The sequence below is a fragment of the Physeter macrocephalus genome, chromosome 15 (genome assembly GCF_002837175.3).
Source record: "Physeter macrocephalus isolate SW-GA chromosome 15, ASM283717v5, whole genome shotgun sequence".
Taxonomy (NCBI): Eukaryota; Metazoa; Chordata; class Mammalia; order Artiodactyla; family Physeteridae; genus Physeter; species Physeter macrocephalus.
Window position 1 is genome coordinate 9,849,285 of NC_041228.1, and position 26,460 is coordinate 9,875,744.

Sequence of the window (26,460 nt, forward strand, 5' to 3'; positions counted from 1 at the left end):
CTGTTGAACTGTTGTAGGAATGAATGGATGGATGGATGGATGGATGAATCTGTCAAAAGAGAGGATAGAGGCATATATTTATTTCATAGTTGTACAATATAATGGGCAGCATAATTAGATCTTGTTACCTGTGAACTAACAAGTGGGGAATTCCCTCCCTTTATTTATCAGCAGTGCAAATATGCATGGATTCCAAGCCTAAGTTTTCTGAGCCACAGATAGATGGGAAATTGTGGGGTGAACCCTCATGCAGGGGCAGATGTGCTTTGATGGATTCTTTGAGTGCTCTGAACAAGATGGTTTAGACTTCTCATTTCTCAAATTTACAGCCTTCTAAGGACTGCTCTGGGCTTTCAGTAGAAGAGACTTGAACATTCCTTAGATATACTTTATTTCCTTTGATTCTGAGATGCCTTTGATTGCAACATGCGTTCTTGACATCATCACAGCGTTGGAGGAGAAAACAGAAGCTCTGCCACATTACATTTCATTGATGGGAAGACACACTGTGTTCCAGAAACAGTAAAATGTGAAAATAGGGCTGTCCACAAAATGGAAGGAATAATGTGATTCCAAAGAGTGTTGTCACGTTGGGCTGCCTGGGTGAGTTCATGCTGATTGCACCTACTCCAGGGAGTTAGGAGTGAGCTTGAATGGTAAGGCTGGTCTTGCTGGCTTGTCGTAGGTCTTTTTTTAGTTCTAGCACTAGGAGAAAAATCCATACAGCAGAGACCTCTCTCCCGAGGCTGCCCCTGCTTTGAAAGGTTGGTGGGATTTGAAGGAAAGAAGTCTTTTGGAGCCAGACAGATCCAGGTTCCACTTCCTAGCTGTGAAAACCCTAGCGAGATGCTCATTCTGTCTTAGCCTCAGTTTCCTTCTCTGTAGAATGGAACAATAATTATACCTGTCTCTTAGAGTTGTTTTGAAGATTAAAGAAGTTATTGCTTGTTTAGTGCCTGATACACATAGGAAGCATGCAATATACGCTAGTTGTACAATTATTTTTTCAATTAGTATTTAACCTATCAGAGCTGTTGTCTCCTCTGTAAGGTGGGAATCATAATAACAGCTCTGCTCTCACTATGAGGGGCTGGGTGAAGAGTTAGCGCAATCGAAGGTGGCAAAGTGCCTGGTGCCCACACAGGCTCTGCATGGTGCCTAGTGGGTACTTGGCAGTAGGGACTTCCTTCCAGGGGGGTGAACACCTTTCCATGCAAAACCCTTTCTATCCTGATTCCCTTTTCCTTGGGCAGGGTGGAGGCCAGGCCATGGTTGTAGCCTCCCTGACTGTCCCTGGGGCAGCGGCCCGTGGACAACAGGATGACCAGCTACAGGAACCATGTATATGGTGCTGGCCTTGCTCAGAAGCTGCCAAGTCGGGACCCTGGGCTGCTGACGTCCTTTCTAGTTGTGGGTTGTCACTGGTGGGGCACTCGTCCATCAGACATCTGCTGTGTGTTAGCACTTCTCTCGTCCTTGTATGACGGCCGCATCTGGGACTATTAGTTCTCTGGCGCTTCTAACCCGCCCCTTAGTGGCCGAGAGTAACCTCTCAGGCAGGAAGCCCCAGCGGTTGCTTGCAGTAGGATGCACTTGGACTTTAATGGACTTGTCAGCATCAAGGCAGTGTGCGGGGGGCACCATCATTGTCTGCTGCCGTCCGAATAGTCCAGAAGAAGACACAGACTCAACAGAAGTGAAGCTCACGGCCCAGAGTCACACAGCAACTGCGGGGAGAACCAGTGCTGGAACAGAAGTCTTCCCGCTCCAAACAGTGTCCTCTTTCCGGTGCTTGGGAAATTCCCCCCCCCCGCGCCGGGCTGCCTGACGCTCCTCCTGCGCGGGGAGCCCGGGGGCTCTCGCTCGCTGTGCGCTCGCTGACGGTAAACACGCGGTTGTTTGCAAGGACCTGGATCGTCCTATTAAAACAGTTGGTAGCACAACAAACCCTAGGTACCTGCAGGTTTCACACTTCACACTTGCACATTTTTTTAGGGGACCCCAAAGGAAACGTGTAATTTCCGAGGTGCCACCGACTGAGTTGATCCTGCTTCCGTGGGCTTGAGGAGCAGGCAGTGTGGCTAGTGGGTGAGCCTAGCTGGCCCCCTGGCACAGCAGCTCTCAGGGTTACTTGGTTGGTCTCTCCTCGGCTCACTGAGACTGTTTGGCTGGCACTCACTTATTTAAGATTCACACAATTCTCAGGATGCAGCTTTTTAAGATGCTGAGGATTTATTATTCACCTTCAGTACGTAGGTTCATATGGCACCTGGCACTTTTTCTCGTTATCCGTGAGGTTATTTGGTTAAGGTCTGATTCTCTTAAACACGGGCTCTAAGCAGAGACCAGGTCCATTTTGCTAACCATTATTATATCCTTGACATTTAGCTTAAGAAACATTTTTTCAATAAATGAATGAATGAATGGATGCATTTTTCCAACAGATGGTTCTCATTTATGGGAAGCTGTAGCCAATGGGACATAGCATGCAGTAGGCACTTACTAGATGTTTGTGAGGCAGGTCCAATAATGTGTTCACACCCAGATGACATCACTTATGAGAGTTCATTCTGTCGTTTCTGTACCTGTCCCCCTACCCCCCAAAGACTACGGTCTCAAGCTACCCCGCTTTGCCTCTGCACTGTGACCCAGTGTGCAGTCCACTCAGGAAACAGGATGTCAGACATGGTTACAGTCATCATGAATTTATAATCCAGCCAGACAGTGGTTCTGGTCTTTTGGATCGTGGGTCCTTTGCTCTGACCTCCTTGGAGAGGAGAGACCCAAACCATCTTTGACTGTTATTTTATCCAGCGAGTGAGGCAGGGGATGGATGGTCCAGGCAGAAGTTCAGCAGTGACGTCATTGTTAGGTAGACCACCTCAATCGTCCTTGGCTTTCTTGGGGCGGGCTTCTGCAGAGTCCTGTCTGCTTCCTTCTGTAGCATACCGTGATTATTACCCTGGGCAGATGGAGGCAGTAGGAACAGCCCAGCCCAAGCACTTGCTGGCGGGTGGGCGGGGGGACACGGCGAGAGTCCAGACTTACCTGGTCAAAGGCCACAGGGGAATAACTTGGGGCTTCTCGGGGCAGGTAGGGAGGCAGGGCTTGTTGCTTGCTGGTGGATATAGAAACTGAGAGACCTAGTGATTGGTACGAAATCCCCGTGACCAACTCAGGTGGACTCTGTGTTTGCCATTCAAGAATTGCCGCAGGAGAGGAGGTTTGACTTACCTATTTGAAACAATCAGAAGATAATATATCAACAGAGGAATGGATAAAGAAGAGGTGGTACATATAAACCATGGAATATTATTCAGCCATAAAAAAAGAACAAAATAGGGACTTCCCTGGTGGTGCAGTGGTTAAGAATCTGACTGCCAGTGCAGGGGACAAGGGTTCGATCCCTGGTCTGGGAAGATCCCACAAGCTGTGGAGCAGCTAAGCCCGTGGGCCACAACTACGGAAGCCCGTGCGCCTAGAGCCCATGCTCCGCAACAAGAGAAGCCACCACAGTGAGAAGCCCGTGCACTGCAACGAACAGCAGCCCCCACTCGCCGCAACTAGAGAAAGACCACGCGCAGCAACAAAGACCCAGCGCAGCCAAAAATAAATAAATAAATAAATTTTTAAAAAGAACAAACTAATGCCATTTGCAGCAACATGGATGGACCTAGAGATTGTCATACTGAGTGAAGTAAGTCAGAAAGAGAAAGACAAATATCATATGATGTCACTTATATGTGGAATCTAAAAAAAGGGTACAAATGAACTTATCTACAAAATAGAAATAGAGTCACAGATGTAGGAAACAAACTTACGGTTACCGGGAGTAAGGTGGGAGGGAGGGACAAGTTGGGAGATTGGGATTGACATATACACACTACTGTATATGAAATAGACAACTAATAAGGACCTACTGTATAGCACAGGGAACTCTACTCAATACTCTGTAATGGCCTATATGGGAAAAGAATCTAAAAAAGAGTGGATATATGTATAACTGATTCACTTTGCTGTACACCTGAAACTAACACAACATTGTAAATCAACTATACTCCAATAAAAATTAAAAATAAAAAAAAGAAAATAATACAAAGTGAGATGTCTTCAGTCAGAATTCATACTGCCTTTACCTCGCAGCGCATAGTAAGTAAAGCTCTGCGCTTTGAAGCCAAGCTGTCCCAAGTTTGAATCCAGAATCTGCCTCCACCAAGTAGCCGTGTGACCAAATGGTACATCATTTTTGTGGGCCTCGGTTTTCTTATCTGTAAAATGCAGACAATCACAATTCCTTGCAGGGTTGTGGTGAGGATTGAATGCGATAATGAATGTATTATATGTAAGATGAGTCTGGTACCTAGAAAGTGATCAATAGGGGGCACTATTATTATTATTGTTGTCATTGTTATTTGTGCTGTACGAGTTCAGAAATGGACAGATTGTTGGGCTGGGAAAGTTGGAGAAAGCCTTTTTTAAAAACAAATTTTTTTTGTTGGAATATAGTTGATTTACAATGTTATGTTAGCTTCGGGTGTACAGCATAGTGAATCAGTTATACATATACATCTATCCACTCTTTTTAAGATTCTTTTCCCATATAACCATTGCAGAGTACTGAGTAGAGTTCCCTGTGCTATACAGTAGGTCATTATTAGTTACCTATTTTGTATATAGTAGGGTGTATATATCAATCCCAATTTATCCCTCCCCCGCCCTTACCCCTTGGAAACCATAAGTTTGTTTTTTACATCTGTGACTCTATTTCTATTTTGTAGGTAAGTTCATTTGTACCCTTTTTTAAGATTTTGCATATAAGCGATATAGTATGATATTTGTCTTCCTCTGTCTGACTTACTTCCCTCAGCATGACAGTCTCTAGGTCCATTCATGTTGCTGCAAATTGCATTATTTCATTTTTTCTTTTTTATGGCTGAGTAATATTCCATTGTATATGTACCACATCTTCTTTATCCATTCCTCTGTTGATGGACACTTAGGTCGCTTCCATGTCCTGGCTATTGTAAATAGTGCTGCAATGAACATTGGGTGCATGTATCTTTTTGAATTATGGTTTTCTCCGGATATATGCCCAGGAGTGGGATTGCTAGGTCAGATAGTAGCTCTTTTTTTAGTTTTTTAAGGGACCTCCATACTGTTCTCCATAGTGGTTGTACCAATTTACATTCCCACCAACAGTGTAAGAGGGTTCCCTTTTCTGGAGAAAGCTTCTTGAGAGAGAAGGCACTTCGAGTGGGGCTAGACAAGCTAAGCTACTAGTAGACAAGAGGAAGATTTGCCGAAATAGGTATTCAGGCTTTTTTCTTTAGGTCTCTGGTTTTCTAACTACAGCTTCTACAGAACAGGAAAGAATCACATCAGTAAATAAGAAAGTGTTTGCTGTGATGTTATGGGAACAAAGAAAACTGTCCTAGCTGTAGCCAGCTGCTGGTGACTCAAGAGTTCATAACATCCTCTATAAAAGGATACGAATCCCAGCATCCGTGAAGTCACTTCTGTTGAGTAAGACTCAATACCTGTTTGGTGACTGGCCATAGAGAAGGGCTGATGTACTAAATGATTTATGTCCCTGTGGCACACAGGAATTGCTTTCTGGAATGACATACCGTAAGTCACAGAATAGAATTTCAATGGAAAAAGCAGAAGCATGGGTGGATAAAAATTGCGATGCCTGATGATAATGAGTTCTGGTTCCACTCTAGCAGGTACTTGTTTAAATCTTCCATCACTGGTGGCAGGGGGAAATGAGAGGTTATAGAGGAGAGCAAGGGGGTTGGTAGCACACGTTCACTCCTCTGATGTGTATTTGTTGAACATCTAGTTATAGATGATGTGTGTTCCCTGCCCGTCTCTTTGAGCCCACCCTGGAAGGCACTGCAGGTGGTGCCTGTTCCCGGGGAGGGCTTCCTGCATCTCTGTCTGAGGCCAGACCCTGGCTGTGCGTGGCCAGTGAGGCGTGGGAGTGGGTGCATAAATGCCCCAGCTTCCTTACCCCAGGGTGGCAATTCTAAGGTGTGTTTCCGTCTCTCAGAGGGTCCCCCCTGGGGAGGTGCCTAAGTGGTAACTGCATGACCTCATGACAAGTTCCCTAACCTCTGAGTTTCAGATTCTTGTAGGATGGTTGTGTGGATTAAACAAGACGATAGTGTTACTACCACCACTACTAGTTACTGTTTTGGTCAGTGCTTGAACTACATTAACTAATTCTTCGTGACTGTATGAGGTAGGTACTCTCATTATCCCAATTTTAAAGATGACGAAACTGAAGTATGAAAGGATAAATAACTCACCAAAGAGCCATAATCTGAGTTCTAACCCAGATGCATTTGTTCTAAGGAGACAACTTTTAAATAGAAGCCAAACTGTTAGAGTACAAGGTCTAGCAAGGAAGCTGCTATTATTATTATTAGCAAGTGCCCGGCATATAGTTGGCGCTCCTTTTATTTGTGCAGTTAAAAAAATAGTGAATGTCAATTAAAAAAGAAAAGAAAGGAAAAAAAAAGTGAGCACCAGGCCTTGAATGGAGGCAGAATTCTAGATCAATAAATATTTGTGATTAAATGAAAAAAAAACCAAAGAAACGGGAATTCCTTGGCGGTCCAGTGGTTAGGACTCAGCGCTTTCACTGCCGTGGCCTCAGGTTCAGTTCCTGGTCGGGGAACTAAGATCCCATAAGCTGTGAGGTGCTGCCAAAAAAAAAAAAAAAAAAAAAAATGGAATGAATGAATGTTAGTTCCTCGAGATTATAAACGTTTTTTGTTCTTGGCTCTGTCTTCCCTGCATATGATAAGTCCAAGACAAATATTCCTTGAATGAATGATTGAATGAATAAATGCAAAGTGGAATTTTTTTTTTAAAGTTACTGGTAGTTCCCTGGTTCTAAGAAAATCATGTTAATTGAAATGCATTATTTATTTGACTTTTACAAGAACCGGTTCCAGAAAGGAAATAGCTTTAAAATCCTAACAGTATTTATCTGTAGGGGATGGGATACTAAAATATTTTATATTCATGCCTTACGATTTTTCGTGATGGACCTGGATTACTTTCATAACTGGAAAGAAAGAATCTCTGTTTGAAAAACAAAAATCAGTTTCAAAGCATAAACGGTTTCAAAGCGGTGTGGGTGCAGCACTGACATATACGTAGGTGCTATCCTAATTCGCGTGAGTTCAGAGTCGAGGAAGCAGGGTGTGAACTGACTTTGGTGTCACACGTCACACAGCAGTTTCACACACCGTCTCTCTGGGGGTTCACGCCAGTCTAGTGACGTAGGTCAGGCTAAGATAGTGATCTCATTTCACAAACAAGGGACCCAGCAGCCGAAAAGGCTCACCAACCAGGATACTCTGTCCCTGCAGCCCCTCGTGAAGACCCATTAAAGGAAGTGGGACAAGGATGGAGGTGGATTGGGGTACCAGGGACTCATGTGATAGCTGTCTCTGAGCATCTTCGAGTTATTTTAAGGAGAGGAAGCCTGGCTTAGACTTTCTGAGTCAGACGGCCTGGGTCGGAATCCCAGGTCTGCCACACGCTGTCCTGGACACACTATTTCATATCTCTGAGCATCGATGTTCTCATCTGTAGAGATGGCCCAGTGTCTTCTTGTGAGGGTCAAATTGGCACCAAGTAGGTGTGTTTTCTGCAGGAGGTGGCTTTGCCGATTGTCATCACATCTGTTCTGTGTGCGAGGCTTTTGTTTTCCCCAGTCGTGTTGGTACTCATTGGTGTCCATAAATCAGCGTTCCCATGTGTATTCGTCAGGTTTTGCCAAGTAGCAGAAACCTCAGAATTGCAGTGGCCTGCTTGATGGCAGGTGTTTATTTTCATGCTCATGGGTCGTGGCTCAGTTGTGGTTTGGCTGATCTAGGTTGGGCTTGGCTGGCTCAGGCTGAACTTCAGGTTTGGTTCAAATCTGCCCCACGTGTCTTTATTGCGGGGTCCAGGCTGAAAGGCAGCAGCTGAAAGGGGCTAGGGAGACATACTCCTCTCATGACACATCACAGGAGGGAAAGACTTGGGACCAGCATAGTGTCATTTCCCTCCGAATTCCATTGTAAACAAGTCAGTGGTCCAGTCCAGAATCCAATGCTGCATGGAAAAAACTACCACCCGCTAGAGTAGGAAGGACTACAAAGACACGTGACCAAGGGCAGGGATGTATAATTCAGATTCAGGTTGGCAGTGAAGAACAGGAGCAGCGATCCAGTCTATACACTGTCTTAGCTTGTGTGCTTGGGTGAAGCAAGGGAGGCAAAGGAAAGGCAAGGTGAGGCGTGGGCTGGGAGAGGCATTGCTTATTTCTGCCAGTAATGGAATCTTGTTTTTCATGTACATATAGTGTGTTAAGTTGGGATCAGGAGGTGAATGTTACGGGAAAGTCATGGTCTGTGATTCTGGAGGCGAGCATATGTTTTTGCTTATGCTGGTACCACCCTGTTTTGATTATTCCAGCTTTGTAGTAGGTTTTGAAATTGGGAACTGTGAGTCCTCCACATCATTTTGGCTGAGTTCATTGCATTTCCGTATCAATTTTAGGATAAGACTGTCAATTCCCCGTCTAACTTAAACGTGTGATTCAAAGTTCGGGAAGATTCAGTCCGTCACTGTCGGCATCTAAGGTTGAAGAAGGTGGTTTGATCATTTATCCAACAAATGTTTGTTAATATTGTGCTGGACACCACTGTGTGGTTGGTGCTGGGGATATGAGAAAATCCAGACACAGTCTTTGTGTCACATGGCTGATTATCAAATCAGATCAACATATGTCTATCAGTCTTCCCATGAATGAATGCATAGTTAAAAACAGATAAATTCTGTAATCTAATCTAGAGAGTAGGAAGAGTTTCCCTGGGGAAGTAAGATTTAAAGAAGTATAGGAGTTAACTAGCCAAAGTGAGAGAGGAAGCCTTACAAGCAGCGGGAACAGCATGGGCAAAGGACCTGAGGTAGAAGGACCGTGGAAAGTTGCAGGATCTGAGAGAAGGTCATGTGGTTGCAACAGTGAGCTGGGGTGGACAAGATGAGGTCAGAGAGGAGGGGGGCAAGAGTCAGACTGTTCAATCATCTTTATCTGGAAGCACTGAGAAACCATTAAAGAATGTTAAGCTAGAGGTGGAGGGATGACACAGATTTGAGCTTTAAAATTTTTATTCTGCATATTAACCAGTCGTATTTGGATCTGGATTTTTTAAAACAAAAGAACTTAAAAAGCATTTTTAACATTTATGAGGCTATTAGAAATTTGAACATTGGATATTTGGTGATATCAAGGAATTATCATCATTTTAGGTGTGGTAATGGTGTTGCTGTTATATTTTTGTAAAAGACCTTATGTAGCGATACGTGGCTGCACTCTTTTTTTTAATAAATTTATTTTATATATTTTATTTTTGGCTGCGTTGGGTCTTCGTGGCTGCGCGCGGGCTTTCTCGAGTTGCGGTGCGCGGGAGCTACTCTTTGTCGCGGTGCGCGGGCTTCTCACTGCGGTGGCTTCTCTTGTTGCGGAGCGCGGGCTCTAGGCGCGCGGGCTTCAGTAGTTGTGGCTCGCGGCCTCTAGAGCGCAGGCTCGGTAGTTGTGGCCCGCGGGCTTAGTTGCTCCGTGGCATGTGGGATCTTCCCGGGCCAGGGCGCGAACCCGTGTCCCCTGCATCGGCAGGTGGATTCTTAACCACTGCGCCACCAGGGAGGCCCCTGTGCCGTGCTATTAATGACTGAAATAAGATGTCTGGAACTTGCTTCTAAAAACTAACACGGGGAGGGGAGGGATTAGGCAGTGGATGGGGTAGAGGACTGATTATGAGTTGATGGTGATTGGGGCTGGGCAGTGGGAATCTCTGTGTTTGTGTCTGTGCAGAATTCTGCATAAAACATAAAGAAAGAAAAAGATTGTTCTGGCTTCCGTGTAGGGGAGCAGATTTCAGAGGGAGAAGTGGTGATGAGGGGAGACCAATTAGGTGATAACTGTAGTAGCCCAGGTGAGAACGATGGAGGCTTGATCCAGGGCTGTGTCAGTGGAGATGGAGAGAGAGAGACAGGTTGAGAGATATTTAGGTTCGAGACATGTGACTTAGGGATGTGGAGATGGTGTGTCAAGTGTGTCCCTAGGTTTCTGGCCGCAGATGGAGGTACCACTCTGAACTTGGGGAAGGACCCAGCGGGTCCCTTGTCTTCTCTTGTTTCACACCCCCACTTCTGTTTCCCCCCCCATCCAAAGATATTGAAGCTGTTCCCTTATGTAAAACCTTTAATCCCAGACTTCCTGTGCTCTGTGCACTCAGCAATTAATTAAGCTTTGGTATGCATGAGTTAATTAAAATCCTCTCTCTGTTTCAGAGGGGCTGTCCTGAAGACAGGACATATATATATGTCCTCATATATATCTACCTTCTTCCTGGGGCTGATTGCCTTGGCTGGGGGAACTCCTCTGCTTCCCCATGGGCACACAGCTGTGGCTGTCTGTCTGTCCTACCTGTCAGCACAATTTAATTGCATGTTTAGGAGCTCAGGTCTAGAGATGTTAATGACTTGTAAATTGCTCTCCAACACAGAGCTAGAAATAGAAAGGCAAGAAGGATTCCCGAGCACTTGCACAGATTTACTGACGGAGATGTCAGCCCCAAAGTGGATTGCCGAAATAGTGGTTTCCCTTCCCATTCCTGGACAGCCACCGTGGTGTAAGAACATTCCTAGCAAGGGTGCTGGCTTCCACATGAAATCACATGTTGGTCTGAGACAATGTCTTCTGCCCAGTCCTGCTGGATGACTCTTGTCACCTTTTTTCCTACCTCCCCATCCAGGTAATTTTCTGATGTGACGGCTGAGACATGAGATCTTCAGCCTCCAGGCTCTCCAGTTTTTCATCAAGAGATTCACTATGGAATCGGTGAGTGGTCTTAGCCCATCCTGTCCAGAGAGCCCAGCCTGGGAAATGTGGAGGGAGTCTTTTGGGGAGGTTGAAATGCAAAAGTTGATCAGACTCAAGCACTAGAATCTGACAGAGACACCATGGGTGTGGATATTAGAGGTGAACAGATCTTTGGCATTTGTAGAGCTGCAGAGTTTTTGAAGTGTTTCCTGTCACATTATCTATCACCTGTGTGCAGAGGGAAAGGTGGTGGGGTGGTGGTAAGAGAATGAAGTAAGGAATGATAACAAAAACAACACTGCCAACAAGAATAGATGCTGTTTTAGCTGAGTGACTCTTTAAAGACATTACTTCATTCAGTCTGCCCAACAATCCTACCAGGAAGGGCGTACCACATTCATTTTACAGATAGAGAACTTGCCCGGCTGGATTTGAAACCAATTTTTCCTGATTCCAGGTCTCCTGCCTTTTTCCTCTTGCAGTGTTGCTTCTTGGTAGAGGTGTGATTTGTCCCATTTTGCAGCTGGGAATACTGGGTCCTGGCATAGGCGCACATGATAGAGTCTAAGGAATCTGACCTCAGTGGGTGGAGCTTTGTGTTAGTGGATGATAAAAAACTGGACTGGAAGTGCCATGAAAACTAGGCAGAGAAAACTCCAAGAGTCCAAGGATCTTAAAGTTGCCAGGGTGACTTGACACAGGGTCCACCTGCTATGACTGGCGTTTCCCAGAAGTCAGCTTAGTGGTGGAAAGATTGTGGGTGCTGGAGGGGTGGTTGAATTCTTGCTCTGCCAGCAACTTTCTGTGTGACCTCAGGCAAGTCATTAACCTTCTCTGTTCTGTTTTCTTATCTATGGAATTGGAGTAATAATAGTTATGTTTCAGGTTTTCGTGCAGATTAGAAAAAAAAGTGTACAATAAAGTGTCTTGCATAAAGTAGGGACATAAAACATTATGATTATTCCAGTTTTTAAAATGAAAGTAATTTTTAGGATAATTAGATAAGGAAGAGTATCCTGAATGGGTAGGAGAGGTGAGAGGCTAGAGGCAGGGAGGCCAACCTGAGAGGCTTTGATGTGACCCAGACATGAGTTGATAGGTGACTGTTACCATCTTCCAGGATAAATGAGACTCTGCCTGCCTATCTTCATAGTTTGATGATTACAGGGTTACCCAAGTCATGTTTTATTTTGTTTTGTTTTATAAATCAAGAATCCAACACGAAAGTGACATTAGTTTTGCAGATATCTTTTTAGGTGATATTGTTACTAAACCAAACTTGGGTCTGCTCACCTGACAGGCAGCAAGGTCAATCTACTGACACCAGGTTGTAGTGAAGGAAAGTACAGCATTTATTACAGGGTGCCAAGCAAGAAGAACAGGCAACTCATGCGCAAGAGATCTGAATTCTCCAGTGGTTTTCAGGGAAGGGTTTTTAAAGACAGTGTGAGGGAGAGGGTCACAGGGTGAGTGATCAGCTTGTGCACAATTCTCTGATTGGTTGTGGTGAGGTAACAGGGTGATGTTTCAGGAATCTCAAATCACCAACCTTTTGGTTCCCACCAGTCTGGGGTCTGTGTGTTGGTGATCAGCATGCAGTTAACTTCCTCCACATGGTGGGGGTTTTAGAATCTGCAAAACAGCTCAAGGATATGACTCAAGGTATTACCTATAGCCCCAAGAAGGAACTAAAGGTCCTTGATGTTGTTTTATGTCTAAATTGTTATTATTTTGTCTTGCTTCACTGCTTTCTTTTTGCATTTTCTCACTTCTCTGGTTAAATTCGCTCTTTGGAACTTGGGGAAGGCCTAGGGGGCTAAAGCTTTTCTAGAAACAAGAGGTGGGGAACATGGGGGTGGGGATGTCTGTCCCTGGGAAGGTCCTTCAGGGTCCTCCTCAGTTTCAATATTAATTACAATTGCAACAGCAGTGCATTATTTAGGATTAGGTTTTGCTATGAATGATGTAAAATCTAAAAGAACATTGGCTTAAACAGAAGATAGAAGTATATTTCTCTCTTACCTAAAGGTTCTAACCCAGGGTGGTACAGGGCTGCTGCAGCAACTGTGAGAGACCCAGACTTTTCCTCTCTTGTTTTTCTGCCATGTGGACCTCCTTTCCCCCAGGGTCACCTCATGGTCCATTCTAGCTGCTTCTGCGCCAGCCATCACATCTACCAGCAGGAAGAAGGGAAGAAGAAAGGCAGGTCCCTTCTTTTAAGGGTATCTGCTTCTGGGTGTCACACTTGCTGCTTCTGCTTACGTTCTGTTGGCCAGAATTTAGTCCTCTGCCTACATTTAACTGCAAGGAAGGCTGGGAAATGTGATCTTTCTTCTGTAAGACCACTTGCTTACCAAAATTGAGGATTATTGTGATTGAAAAAGAAGAGAACACACACACGAAAAAGAAGAGAACTCACACACAAAAAAGAAGAGAACAGATATTGGAGGACACATCTTTCTTTGCCATGCAAATAGTTATTGAAAGGTTGCTATTAAGAGGATAGGCTCAGTGGCCAGACTGCTGGTACTGTATTAGAATCCTGAATTCAGGACTCTATAGCTACATGACCTTGGGAAATCTACTTAACTTCTGTGCCTCAGTTTCTTTATCTGTAAAATCCTATTTTATACATTCTCGTAAGGATTGCTTTGAACATTAGATGAGTTAAGGTAAAGCACTTGGACCAGTACCTGGAACGTCATAAGTGCTATGTAAGTGTTAGCTATTACTATAACTACTGCCTCTACTATTAGTAATACTACTTCTATTACCACTATTACTACTTCCCTTGTTACCATTACTGCTGCTTCTACTATTACAGCTACTGCTTCTACTGTCGCTTTCGTGCTTCTCCTTCTCTGTTACTTCTGCTGCTGCTGGTGCTGTCACTACTACTACTTCTATTACTAACACGATTACTACTCTCTGACTGTTGTTGCCAGGTACCACATATACATGTATAAAATTTTATACTCATAACATGATAAGTATTATTTTCCCAATATGAAGATAAGAGTCAGAGAGCATAGTAACTTGCCAGATGGCATGCAGCTGGCAGGGTAGTGGTTTACCTTTGGGTGGGTCAGGGCATAGTGACCAGAAGGGAGCATGAAGCAGCTTCTGAGGTTCTGCAAATGTTCTGGGTGCTGGTTGCATGGGTGTCAAAATTCCTTGAATGGTACATTTATGAACAGGCAATTTTATGTGTTTATATTATATTTCAATTAAAACATATCATGGAGCAGGTAGGTGTTAGAACATGAGTGAAACTATGCCTGATTCTAAAGCCTGCACTCTCTTAACTCTAACGTAAGGCCCAACACCTTTATCTCTTTTCACTTATTTGTTTGTTTGTTGGCTCTTTCATAACATGTATCGATCAAGTGCTTATTCCTTATGTGCCAAGAACTGGGCCAGGTTGCTTGGGATACAAAGGTACAAGCAGCACACACAGCCCTGTCCTCATGGGGCTTTCTGTCTAGAGGAAAAGGAAAGGTAAATATCATACAGATTGCCAGCTACTGGGTTAGGCTCAGCGTGGGATGCCCTGGGGCCACAGGAGGGACACATAAACTGATCCAGCCACGCAGGTCTGATACAATAATGTCCATCTCACTGATTCCCGTCTCAACCAACTCCTCTCATAGGGCGGAAGGTCCCCACATCTGTGGGTAAGCTGACCACATCAGGGCTACATCAAAACACATAAAGCAGTTCTTTGCCTTCCCTGCTAACAGGCCCTGAGAAAGGGTCAGCTTTTCTTTTCCTTGTTTGTCACTGTGACAGTTGTGACCTCCACCTTGTGTCCCGTGGAGCAGACAAGTGCTGAGCTTTGGAGTTCAGTAGACAAGAGAGAAAACACACGGGAGCAGAGGCTTTCTAAATGTATTGGGACATGAGTCCAGGGACCTCTTACTTTGTTCGTTTATGTATTATGTATCTTCGTTCATAATAAAAATGAATGAATGAATGAAGGAAGGAATAAAATCATACCCCACAACAGTGCAGTTGCCATCCCTGGAAAAGTTCAAGTCCAGAGGAATAAAGAACAAGATGTTCCCTTTTTTCACCTCAAATACCACCAGGATGGCAGGGGCAGCCAATGGCAGTGCAGTTGAATTCTGAGCCAGCAGTGGAAATCACTTGCCCTTATTTTCAGGGGTTTTCTCTATCCGTAGAAATGAACTGACCATAACTTTAGACCCTCCTAAGCCAAGCCCAGGAGAAACCTCTTTGACTCCCATCCCTGCCTTTGCCTTTGCAAAGGTCACTGCAGACTCTCTGTCCTTCTTATGCTGTGGGCTGTCAGCCCAAATTGAATTTCCCTGAGCCCAGCTGATGTCCCTTTTTGGCCGCAGGGCAGGTGTCAGAGGCTGAATGCAGCACAGGGACAGGAAATGTGTCCCCCGAGCTGAATACAGAAACGTTGACCTCTGAACTCGGAGCTGCATTTCTGACATTGTTGGAAGGGTTGGAAAGCCTTATGATTTCTGGATGTGAAAGAAAAGGAAATGTGTTTTAGAAAAACAATGTTCAAGTTCAAGTTTATGTAAAAGAAAAAGAAATGTGTTTTAGAACAATATTCAATTGTTTAGAACAACAGTATTCAAGGGGGGAGGTGAATTATATTCAAAGGGCTGTGAAAGCCCTTTCAATGTAATTGAGGCTGTTTGAAACTCAACTGGCTTATTCCATGGCCTCAGTTAGATGCATAAAGGAAAGAAATTACCTACCTAGACTGAGAATTAGGAAATTATAATCCTGGTCTTATTTCCTCCCCTCCCACCTTCCCTTCATTTTTTTCCTTCCCTCCTTCCAAATTTACTAAGAAGCTGCTGTGTGCCACACCCTATGCTGAGTCCTGAGGAAATAGATGAATAGGACTCATTGCAAAGCCTTCCTGAGCTTATCATTTATTCATTTAAAAACATTTATTCATTCTACAAACATTTATTGAGCGCCTGATTTGCTCGGGTCTGTTAGTAGAGGTAAAAGACATAGTTCCTTCTCCTCCTGAGTTTGTACTTTATTAATTTTTTCACTTGCTCACTCAGCAAACACTCTGTGAGCATCTGCTGTGAGCCAGGGACTGCGCCAGTGGCTGGCATTCCAAGATGAGCAAAATATAGCTTCTGTCTTGATGGAGCTAAAAGACCATGCAACATTGTATTCATCTCCTAGGGCTGCCGTAACAGAGTACCACAAACCTGGTGGCTCAAAACAGTAGAAATGTATTGTCTCACGATTCTGGAGGCTGGAAGTCCAAACCCAAGGTGTCGGCAGGGTACTGAAGCCTGTCGGGGAAAATCCTTCCTTGCCTCTTCCTAGCTTCTGGGGTTTGCTGGCAATCTTTGATGTTTGTTGCCTAGCAGCTGCGTTGCTTCGGCCTCTGCCTGTGTTGTCCCATGTCATTCTCCCTCTGTGTCTCTCTTCCTCTCTCTTACAAGGACACCAGTCTTTTTGGAATAAGGGCCCACCCTACTCCAGTATGATCTCATCTTTAATTTACATCTTAATGACATCTACAAAGGTCCTCTTTCCAAATAAACTCACCATTCATGGGTACACTGGACTAGGACATCAAGATTTTGGGGGGGGACACACAATTCAACCCATAACAAATATATATAACCATGTAAAGCACCTACAAGGGCACTGGGTGTGGGTGGATCCTGGGTAAGGATAATTGACCTCCTTCTTCCACTTTCTCTCTGCATCTAAGGGGTCTAGGCCTTTAGGGCAGGAAACCTGTGTTGCTCCGAGTGAGTGTTTTGGGATTTTTTTGCCTGGGAGGTGAGACATTGTGCACTTACGTGGAGAGTCTTGTGTGGTGCAAGTTGATGGGCAGGGTTCATTCCCACTACTGTTAGTTTTTGTTTCATGGGGTGGCCGTTGAGTCTGGGCGAACACCTGCCTTGATCAGGAGGCCCAGACTGGTGGTTAGAGCTGTGGGTTCCTATCCTGGCTCTGCTGGTCCTCTGAGCCGGGGTCCACTTCTTCCCCGTTCTCTGCCTCAGGCGTCTCACTGTACGTCCCCCAGGGGTCTTGTGTGGGCCAGGTGGGATCAGATCTATAAAGCGTTCGCGAGAGCTCCCGGCCCTCGGTAAGTGTTCGGTGTGAGTTGGTGGCGGTTAGGCCAGGGCATGTAAAACGTCCCCGGGAGAGGGGCTTACCCAGCTCATTCAGCACAGTCCCCTCAATAAAGACTTTTGTTCAATGTTTGATGCCATTCACCATCAGAACATTTTTTCCATAATCTTTCCTACGGACAGTTTTCTGAAATAGAGAAAACACCCTTAAGCACAAAGACATCCACTGCAGCATTGTTTAAAATGGTAAACAGTGGCAAACAAGACAAAAAGCTGCCTTACGATGAAGAATGAGTTAACAAATTAGGGCAAAATGATTAAAAAAAATAGGGTAAAACAATGAAAAACAATGATGTAGCCATTAATAAGAAAATTATGGTCACTTTTTAAAGGTTATGAGAATGCTCATGATATAAATGTCATGTAAAAAAAAAATGAAAGTTTTGGACTTCCCTGGTGGCGCAGTGGTTGAGAATCTGCCTGCCAATGCAGGGGACACGGGTTCGAGCCCTGGTCCGGGAAGATTCCACATGCCGCGGAGCGGCTGGGCCCGTGCGCCACAGCTACTGAGCCTGCGAGCCACAACTACTGAGACTCGCGTGCCTAGAGCCCGTGCTCTGCAACAAAACACCACAGTGAGAGGCCCGTGCACTGCAATGAAGAGTAGCCCCTGCTCTTGCAACTAGAGAACACCCGTGAGCAGCGACAAAGACCCAATGCAGCCAAAAATAAATAATTAAATAAATAAATATTTTTTAAAAAGAAAGTTTTATTTTTGAGGAAGTGACTGCATTTCCCTGTGCCTCAGTTTCCTCGTCTGTAAAATGGAGACAATAACAGTACCTTCTTTAGAAATAGGATCGAGAATTAAATGAGATGATACCTGGGAAGCACGTGATCAACACCTGGCACATATGAGGTGCTCACTAAATGCTAATTGTTGTTATTATTTATCATTTTGTCTAAATTATGTACAAAATAGTCATAGAAAAATATTTAGAATAAGCAACACAGATGAAACACACATTTTCTGTTTTGAATGTCTTATTCAAAGGACTTCATTCTGTGAGTCACTCAGCAAACATTGAGCCTCTCTGTCAAGCACTGTTAGCCCGCAGAGCAGGAGGTTTCAGTGTAGGAGAGGGCGTCAGAATCCCCTTTGAGGGCTTTTAAAAAAACACAAGATGCCTGGAAATGCTGATTTAACTGATGTGTGGTGGGTCCGAGGCATCCGCTGTCTTAAAAAAAAAATTCCACAAGTGACTTAGATTCTCAGGGTAGATGTAAGGCACAGTCATTCCCCTGAAGAAGCTTGCAAACCAGATGAGAAGATGGGAACCGCAGCGTAACATAAGGAGAATGTAAGTGCTCTAGACTGGGGCTCTTGACTCTGGGTCTCATGCGGAACTCTGTAATATTAAAGATCCCCTTGGCTCCATCCCCAGGTGAATGGAATCAGACTCTCCAGGAGGTTCCTTTTGTATTTTTTGGCTGCGCCACGGGGCATGCAGGATGCAGGACCAGGGATCAAACCTTGCCCCCTGCATTGGAAGGGTGGAGTCTTAACCGCTGGACCACCAGGGAAGTCCCCCTCCAGGGGGTTCTGATGACCAGGTAGATGGAGTGTATGCAGCTCCCTCCTCCTGTCCCCGGCCCCTTCCTACCCAAGATGCAACAGCATAGACTGAGAACCACAGTTTTCCCAAAGCCATTTTCTCAGAGCCACGAGGCTGATATATTTCCTCTGGTTGGTACCAGTGAATGCTTTTTAGAAAATTATTTGTTTATGTATTTTAAAATTAAAACATTTTAAAATGTTTTAATTGTGCTAAAATATACATAAGCATAAAGTGTACTACCTTGATGATTATGAAGTGTAAGTTCTTTGGTATTAAGTATGTTCCCATTGTGCGATCACCACCACCGTCCATCTCCAGAGCTCTTTTCGTCTTGCAAAACTAAAACTCTGTACCCACTAAATAGCAGCCCCCCCTTTTCCTCCCTTCCTCCAGCCCCTGGCGACCACCGTTCTACTTGCTGTTTATATGAATTTGACTACTCTAGGTATCTCACATAAGTGACTCATACAGTATTTGTCATTTTGTGACTAGCTTCTTTCACTCAGCATAATATCCTCAGGATTCATCCATGTTGCAGCATGTGTCAGAATTTCCTTGCTTTTTAAGGCCGGATAATATTCCATTGTATGTATATATACCACATTTTGCTTATCCATTCATCCGTTGATGGATACTTAGGTTGCTGCCATCTGTTGACTATTATGAACAATGCTGCTATGAACATGGGTGTACAGATATGTCAAGACCCTGCTTGGTGTCTTTTGGGTGATGGAAGTCTACCCAGAGGTGCAATTGCTGGATCATAATGGTAATTCTATATTTAATTTTTTGAGGAACCGCCATACTGTTTCCCACAGCGACTGTACCATTTTACATTCCTATCAACAGTGCACAAGGGTTTCTATTTCTTCACATCTTTGCCAACACTTGTGATTTTCTATTTTTGTAATAGTGACCATCCTAATGGATGTGCTAGTGAAGGCTTTTAGCTGGGACACATCACTGTCAGCTTCATATTTCATTTATGTTGTGTGGGCCAATTAAGCAATTCCCAAGCATTTATTTAAGCTCTAGGCACTGAGAATAACGGACCTAAATAATACATGCATGGTTCCGGCCTTCAAGCTCCAAGAGTGGGTCAGGGGAAATAGATATATGACAAGTAATTTTTGTCCAATAAGATACATCTTTAGGGAGCATATTATACGTGGAATACAGTTTAAAATGGTAGGAGATGTTGACTGAGTTTAGTGCCTCAGTGCCAACACACAAGATAACGTCATTTGAGCAGACCTAGAGGCCTAAGTTTGGGCTGTCCAATAGAACTTTCAGGATTGCCCAGCAGAGCTTTCTGGAATGGTGGACATGCTCTGTCTGGTGTCTGCTAGCTACATGTGGCTGTTGAGCACTTACAGTGTGCCTGGTACAACTGAGAAATTGAAGTTTTAAAGTTTATTTAATCTTAATGAATTTCCATTTAAATTGAAATTAGCCAGAAGTGGCCAGTGGCTAGTGGGTTGGACAGTAGAGTTAATGGAGAGCGTCCGACATGGTTCTCAAACTTGAATATTCACGTATTCAAGGGATCTTGAATCCCCAGGATCACCTGGGGATCTAGTTCTAAAGCAGATTCTCAGGGGACTTCCCTGGCGGTCCAGTGGGTAAGACTCTGTGCTCCCAATGCAGGGGGCGCAAGTTCAATCCCCGGTCAGGGAACTAGATCCCACACGCGTGCTGCAACTAAGAGACTGCATGCCGCCGGGAAGATCCCGCGTGCTGCAATTAAGACCCGGAGCAGTCTAAATAAATAAATAAATAAATAAATAAAATTTTAAAAATAAAATAAAAACGCAGATTCTTAGGCCCTCCCCCTTGTGTTTGTGGTCCCTAAACTGTGTAGTGGGGCAAGGAGTCTGCATTTTAATAGCCACTGCAGGTGATTCTGATGCAGGTGCAGTTTGTGGTTTTCAAACTTTTGTATCCTCAGAATATTTTCTTCAAATGAAAGCTTAAGAGAGCTCAGTGTAGAAAACAGATGAGAGCAGAGTTCTTTCTGGTTGAAGTAGGGCTCGGACCCAGGGCTCCATACATATAGGGGGGACATGCTCTATCCTCCCTGGGGGAGGTTTCTTGTAGCACAATTCATACAACCCGGATCTAGCCCAACCTCGTCATTGTATTCGTCTGAAACCCTGTGAAATGCAGAGTAAGATTTGGTTTCTAATAACTGTAAGCGTGCCAGAACCAATTTGAAACCAATAATTACCTCTGGAAATGCAAGTTGAAGCAGAAGCACAATGTCTCAGCTTGGGCTGCTACAACAAAAGTACCGTGGACTGTGTGGTTTAAACAACAGACACTTATTTCTCACCATTCTGGAGGCTGGGAAGTCTAGGATCAGGGTGCTGGCAGATTCCATGTCCGGTGAGAGCCTGCTTCTTGGTTCATTGACGGCTGTCTTCCTCATGTCCTCACATAGTGGAAGGGGCAAGGGATCTCTGGGTTCTCTTTTATAAGGCACTAATACCATTCATGAGGGCACCACCACCATGACCTAATCACCTCCCAAAGGCCCCACCTCCCGATACCATCATATTATGCGTTAGGATTTCAACACATGAATTTTGGGGAGACAGCAACATTCAGTCCATAACACACAATTAGTGTGTTAGTAGCCATTTTTCCCCTTGCATTGGACATCAGCCACCCACCTGGGCATCACATGAGGGATTGCAGAGCAGTGATTAAGAGGACAGCCCGAGTCTGACCTGGTTGTGAAATGCCAGCTTCACCCACCCCTGGAACTTAGTGATACTAGGCAGGTTTCTCCATCTGTAAAATGGGTATAACAGTATCTACCCCATAAGATAACACATGTAAATCCCAGCACTTGGCACTTAGTGTTAATTATTATAGCAACAACAACTAACATTTCCTGAGCATTTAACATGAGCCAGGCACTTTACTCTTCTAAGAATTTGTTATTTATCACCTCATTTAATCCTTACAACAGCCTGTGAGGCAGGTACTATTGTTATTTCTGTGGTAGAGGCAAGCTGAAGCTCATGGAGGTTTGGAAGGTTGAGGCCATGATGCTGGTAGATGGCAGAAGTGATATCCAGTTGCAGGGAGTCTGGCCCTGGAGCCTGGAATTTCCACTTTTCCACACTGCGTTATTATCCCTAGGTTCTAAGGAAAGCCTTTTTTTTTCTTTTTTGCGACATGGGGGATCTTAGTTCCCCAACCAGGGATAGAACCTGTGCCCCTTGAGTTGGAAGCGTGGAGTCTTAACCACTGGACCACCAGGGAAGTCCCAGGAAAGCCTTTTAAGATGAACCCTCCCCCACCCCACTTCCAGATCTCAAAGCTTCAGAATTATTCTCCAAGTCAACTCAGCTTCCAGGAGCTGCATTTGACCCAGCTGACCACTCCCTCCCTCCAAAAACACTGTTTTCTTTTGGCTCCCAGGGCGCCAAGCTGCTTGGATTTGTTCTTGTGCTTTTGCCCTCTTCCTCCGTCTCTCAGTGGTGCACCCCTCACTCCAGCCAGTCTCGGAGCGTTTTCAAAGACCATCTGTATGCTGACTACTTCCAAATGATATCTCCAGCTGAGTCTGTCCTCTGAGTTCCAGACTTGAGTATCCCAAATGCCATACTCATGTTTCCGTTTGGAAGTCTAGCAGGCACCTCGAACTTGGGATATCCAACTTGGATTATTCTCCACATGCCTCCTGCATGAGAACTTGCTATGCCCCTGCTTAAAATGTATCTGTGGCCCCAATGCCCCCCTGCCCATTTTACTTAGAATGAAATCCAGATTCCTTACCATGGCCTGCAAAGGCCAGCATGATCTAGCCTCTGCTTGCCCTGCACTGTCTGCCCTAACCCCATTCCCTCAACAGACTTCAGCCACTGACCTCTTTCTGTTCTCACACTCAGCAAGTGCTATCCGGTCTCAGGACTCAGACACATGTTGTTTTTCTGCCTGCAGGACCCCTCTCCCTGCACCTCCATCCCCCAAGCCCCTGCTCTTCACAGGGGTGACAACTTCTTGTCCTGTAGCCTCAGCTAGCATGCTATATCCTCAGACAGATCTTTCCTCATCACCCTACTCTCTCTGGCTGCACCCTGTAGGTTTTCTTCCTAGCACTTGTAGCAATCTGGAATTCTTTGTTTATTCACAAATAGAGCCCGGCACATAGTAGATGCTCAATAAATACGTATTATTGTTGACTTCAAATCAGTGGCCCCTGTTAAGCCGATCATGAACATAAAATGCCAGTGCTAGGCCTGTTATTTGTAGAATCCTTTCACAGGCGAGGTGGTACTCATATGTGTATACAAGTGATTGAAAATCGGATGGGACCTGGGCTTTTTTATGGACCTTGGTCTCTGTTTTCACATCTCTTCATGCTGGGCCATCCAAACTGTTAGGACTTACAAAGATAATCTTAAGGGAGACAGCAGCCTCGGATACCCAATGCATATTAAAGTTGATTTGATTTTGGTTTAAAATGGAAACTATGAGCTAATGCATTTTACAGATTTGAGTAGAGAACAATTTTCTCTGTTTAAAAAAAAAAGTCTGAGATGTAGGACACTTTGTGTGGGTTATCGTAGTGGCAAAAGCTCCTGAAAGGGGTTCTCTGCAAATATTTGGGGTTTGATGCTCATAAACAACTACACAGGTTTTCCTGAGAATCGATAACCACGGCAACAACAGCATGGCTTCCAAAGTGAAAATGTGCTTGCCAAGCTGAAGCATAGAGCGACTGCTTTTGGCTGAGCCGCGAAACCGAAGATAGAGGTTTACAAAGTGACTGCAGACAGGTCATTAACAGGACTGGCTGCAGGGAACTCGGCCCGCTCTCCCTTGCCGCCGCCTCTTCAGCAGCAGCAAGATAATTGACTGTTAGATTCCCGAGCCACAGACCAGGCTCTCCATGTTGCAGCTTCCAGAAACACCTGTCCTACAACTGCCCGTCTGTCTACCCAGTAGGCACAGAGCTTGTCTTCCCAGAAATGCTAGCAAAATCCCTGAATTGATCGCCACTGGTTCAGCTTGGGTCACTTGTCCTAATAACTGTGGACCACGTGATGGGATATTCGGACTGGACAGGCTTATGTCACGTGACCATCCCCAGAGCTGGGGAGAGGTCAGCACCATGGAAACCAAAGGACTGAGAGGTGGCCGCTGGGAGGCCAAAATGCCTAGGCCGCCCCACTAAGCAAGTCACTGGAGGTAGGCGGAGCCAGTAGCCTAAGTTCAAACCACTCCTTTAGCGGGTCTTCTAGAGTCTTTTTTCTGCTTTGGCTCTTTTATTTGTTTATTTTTAAAAAAATTTATTTTATTTATTTAGTTTTGGCTGCGCTGGGTCTTCATTGCTGCGCAGGGGCTTTCTCTAGTTGCGGCAGCGGGGATTCTTAACCACTGCGCCACCAGGGAAGCCCTGCTTTGGCTCTTTTAAATGAACCTCAAGCACACGCTCCATCCCGACTTGCTTCTGGGTTGGCTCCGGGCCATATTTGTCAGTCAGCCTCCTGTTTCTCGACTCGACTCTTAGCAACTTTGTTCAGCTCATCCCACTGGATCAAAGACAGAACTTGACTCCCAAGCCCCTGCCTTCGACTGCCAGCTTCCTCTGAAATGTGGGTCCAGGCCTCTGCCCTACCCCCAGATCCCACACCCTTTCCATGAGAGCAGCCTCCGCCTGGCAGGCGGGAGTGTGATGGGTTGTGAGGCAGATCCAGGCGCAGACAGTGAGGGCTTCCAGCGCCGGCACCGTGACACAGCGGAGGCCCCTGCCCGCGGCTTCCTTGTCCTCGGGTAAGTGTACGGTCTCCCCAACACCCCAGTCGGCCTGGCGCTGCTCCACTGCGTCTCTGCCTCTCACCTCTCCTTGTCTGCGCTCCAGCCAGACCTGAGTTCTCTTGGTTTCCCGAGGAAGTCTGTCCCTGGGGCACTGGTCCCTTCTTCTCCTCTTTCCTTCTTAACTGCCGCTCATCCAAGCCTCGGCCCAAAGGGCATTTCCCCGGGGAAGCCTTCCCTGACGCCTCCTTGCAACTCAGCTAGCACCTGTCTATAACCTGTGTGTTCTGTGTGTGTGTATGTGTATGTAGGTATGTGTGTGCGCGCGTGTGTGTGTGACCGTCTTGCTTTTACTCATGTCAGCCTCTGTCCTTCTCACTAGATTATCATCTCCAGGAGGGTGGGGACCATCCCAGTCTTGCTCACAACTATACGTAGCTTCCAGGACAGTGCAGAGCCACAAACAAACAAATGTTTGTTGAGTGAATGAATGACCGGGCAATGGGGAGCTGTTGAAGGATGTGATGGGAGAGGATGACTTGCCCAGGTTCTCCAGATGGAAACAGGCACCACCCTCTCTGAAGTCCACGCCTTCTGACTCCCTCCTCTGTCCAGCAGTGGGGTTCTCTGAGTAGCAGGAGAGAGAAAATGACAATTGGAACACAAAATGGCCCGGTCCTAAACGACTACTGAGCTGACAGCTTTGATGTGACACCTAAAATGTTGTCATCACCCCTTCCTTGGAGCAGTTCTGTCTCAAGTACAGAGGAGAACGTGGTTTGCATGTTTATTTGAATTAGAGAAGACGGTCCCTGCTGGTAGCTTGAGGTCATTCCCTCTCACCTCGGGGTGCCCCATCTGGTTTGAGTGTTCCATCGCTCTCGGACCCCATTATTTGGTGATAAATTGACTGATGGGGACCTGGAGGTGGCACACATGGGACGCTGACTTTCCAAGTCATTAGCACATTTAATCTTAGAGGACTCTGGCACCCCCTTCACATGAGTTCAAAATGGAGTTCAGAGTGTGACCTGTATCACAAAGGGCAGTCTTCACCAGCAGGCGGCCAGGCCTGGAGAGGAGCCAGGAGAGCAGGGGCTCTGGGAGAAATACTGTTCTGTATCAGTTGGGCATCCTTCAGTGGCAAGCAGGGGAAAAGAAAAGTCCAAGGCTAGTGCTAGCTTTAGATGCTCCTGGATCCAGGGACGCCCCTGGGGCCGTTAGGATGCAGTCCCTTCGTCTGTTACAGTACAACATATATAAACATTGAGACTCTACCTTCTGACACTTCCTTGCTGTGTGACTTTGGGCAAACCACTAACCCCTCTGAGCCTTGGTTTCCTCCTGCACCGAGGATTAAAGGAGCCAGTTAATGAAAGCACTTAGCACAGTGCCTGGCTCTGCTCTCCTAATGGTTCGGGGCTCATAGCCTCCTGGCTTCTCGTCCATTTAAAGAGAGTTTCTCTTTCCCCAAAGCAGTCAGGGATACGGACCTGGGTCTCAGGCTCCGTGTGCAGGCACATGCTTCCCGTGGCTGGAGCTTGGGAAGCCCCTTGGGGAAGAGGTCTGAGAAGCAGTGAGCAGCCTGCCTGCCAGACTGGGCAAGGATGGAGTGGAGTGGGGACCAGACTGGGGGTGTTATTTCCAGGTGGAAGATTGAATAAAGAGCCTTGCAAGCCCTTCTGTTGTGAAGGGGATACTAGTAGAAAGAGTGGCAATGAATGTGTGTCGGCCACATACGACAGGTCCACCGGCCCTTCCATGCCCTTGTGCCTTTGCACGTGCTCTTCTGCCTGCCAGGGGGTGCCCTACCTACCCTTCACACTCCCCATTCATCTGCAAGACCCAGCTCTTCTGTGGAGCCCTCCCCAGCCCTCTCCCCTACCATTAATTGCTTCTCCATTTTGGAACAAGCTTCTATGGGGTGATGGCCCTGTGTGCTGGAAACACAGAAGAGAATAAATCGCAGGGTCTGTGTCCGAATTTAGTTTGATCCTTCGACTCCACTTTGTTTCTCCTCTGTCTGAGCCGTTTGTTCATTTATTAAACAAATGTTTATGAAGCACCTTCTCTTTTGCCAGGCGTTGCTCTG

The 26,460-nt window shown here is 45.6% G+C and overlaps 1 protein-coding gene across 5 annotated transcripts in view; it reads left to right on the top strand.

The window, feature by feature from the left end:
- The window catches only part of LOC114487924 (arf-GAP with SH3 domain, ANK repeat and PH domain-containing protein 1-like), a 124,867-nt gene that overhangs the window by 27,203 nt on the left and 71,204 nt on the right, over nt 1-26,460 (top strand). For 3 of the 5 annotated variants that reach the window (XR_008619512.1, XM_055091253.1, XM_055091254.1), the window contains exons 1-2: nt 9,995-10,697; nt 10,821-10,906. Coding sequence is in view for 3 of the 5 variants with exons in the window: in XM_055091253.1 (XP_054947228.1) it covers nt 10,848-10,906 (59 nt within the window). In the remaining 2 variants the exon portion in view is untranslated. Of the gene's footprint in view, nt 1-9,994; nt 10,698-10,820; nt 10,907-26,460 lie in introns of those variants that run through there. The other 2 variants (XR_008619511.1, XM_028500753.2) reach the window with 2 other exon arrangements.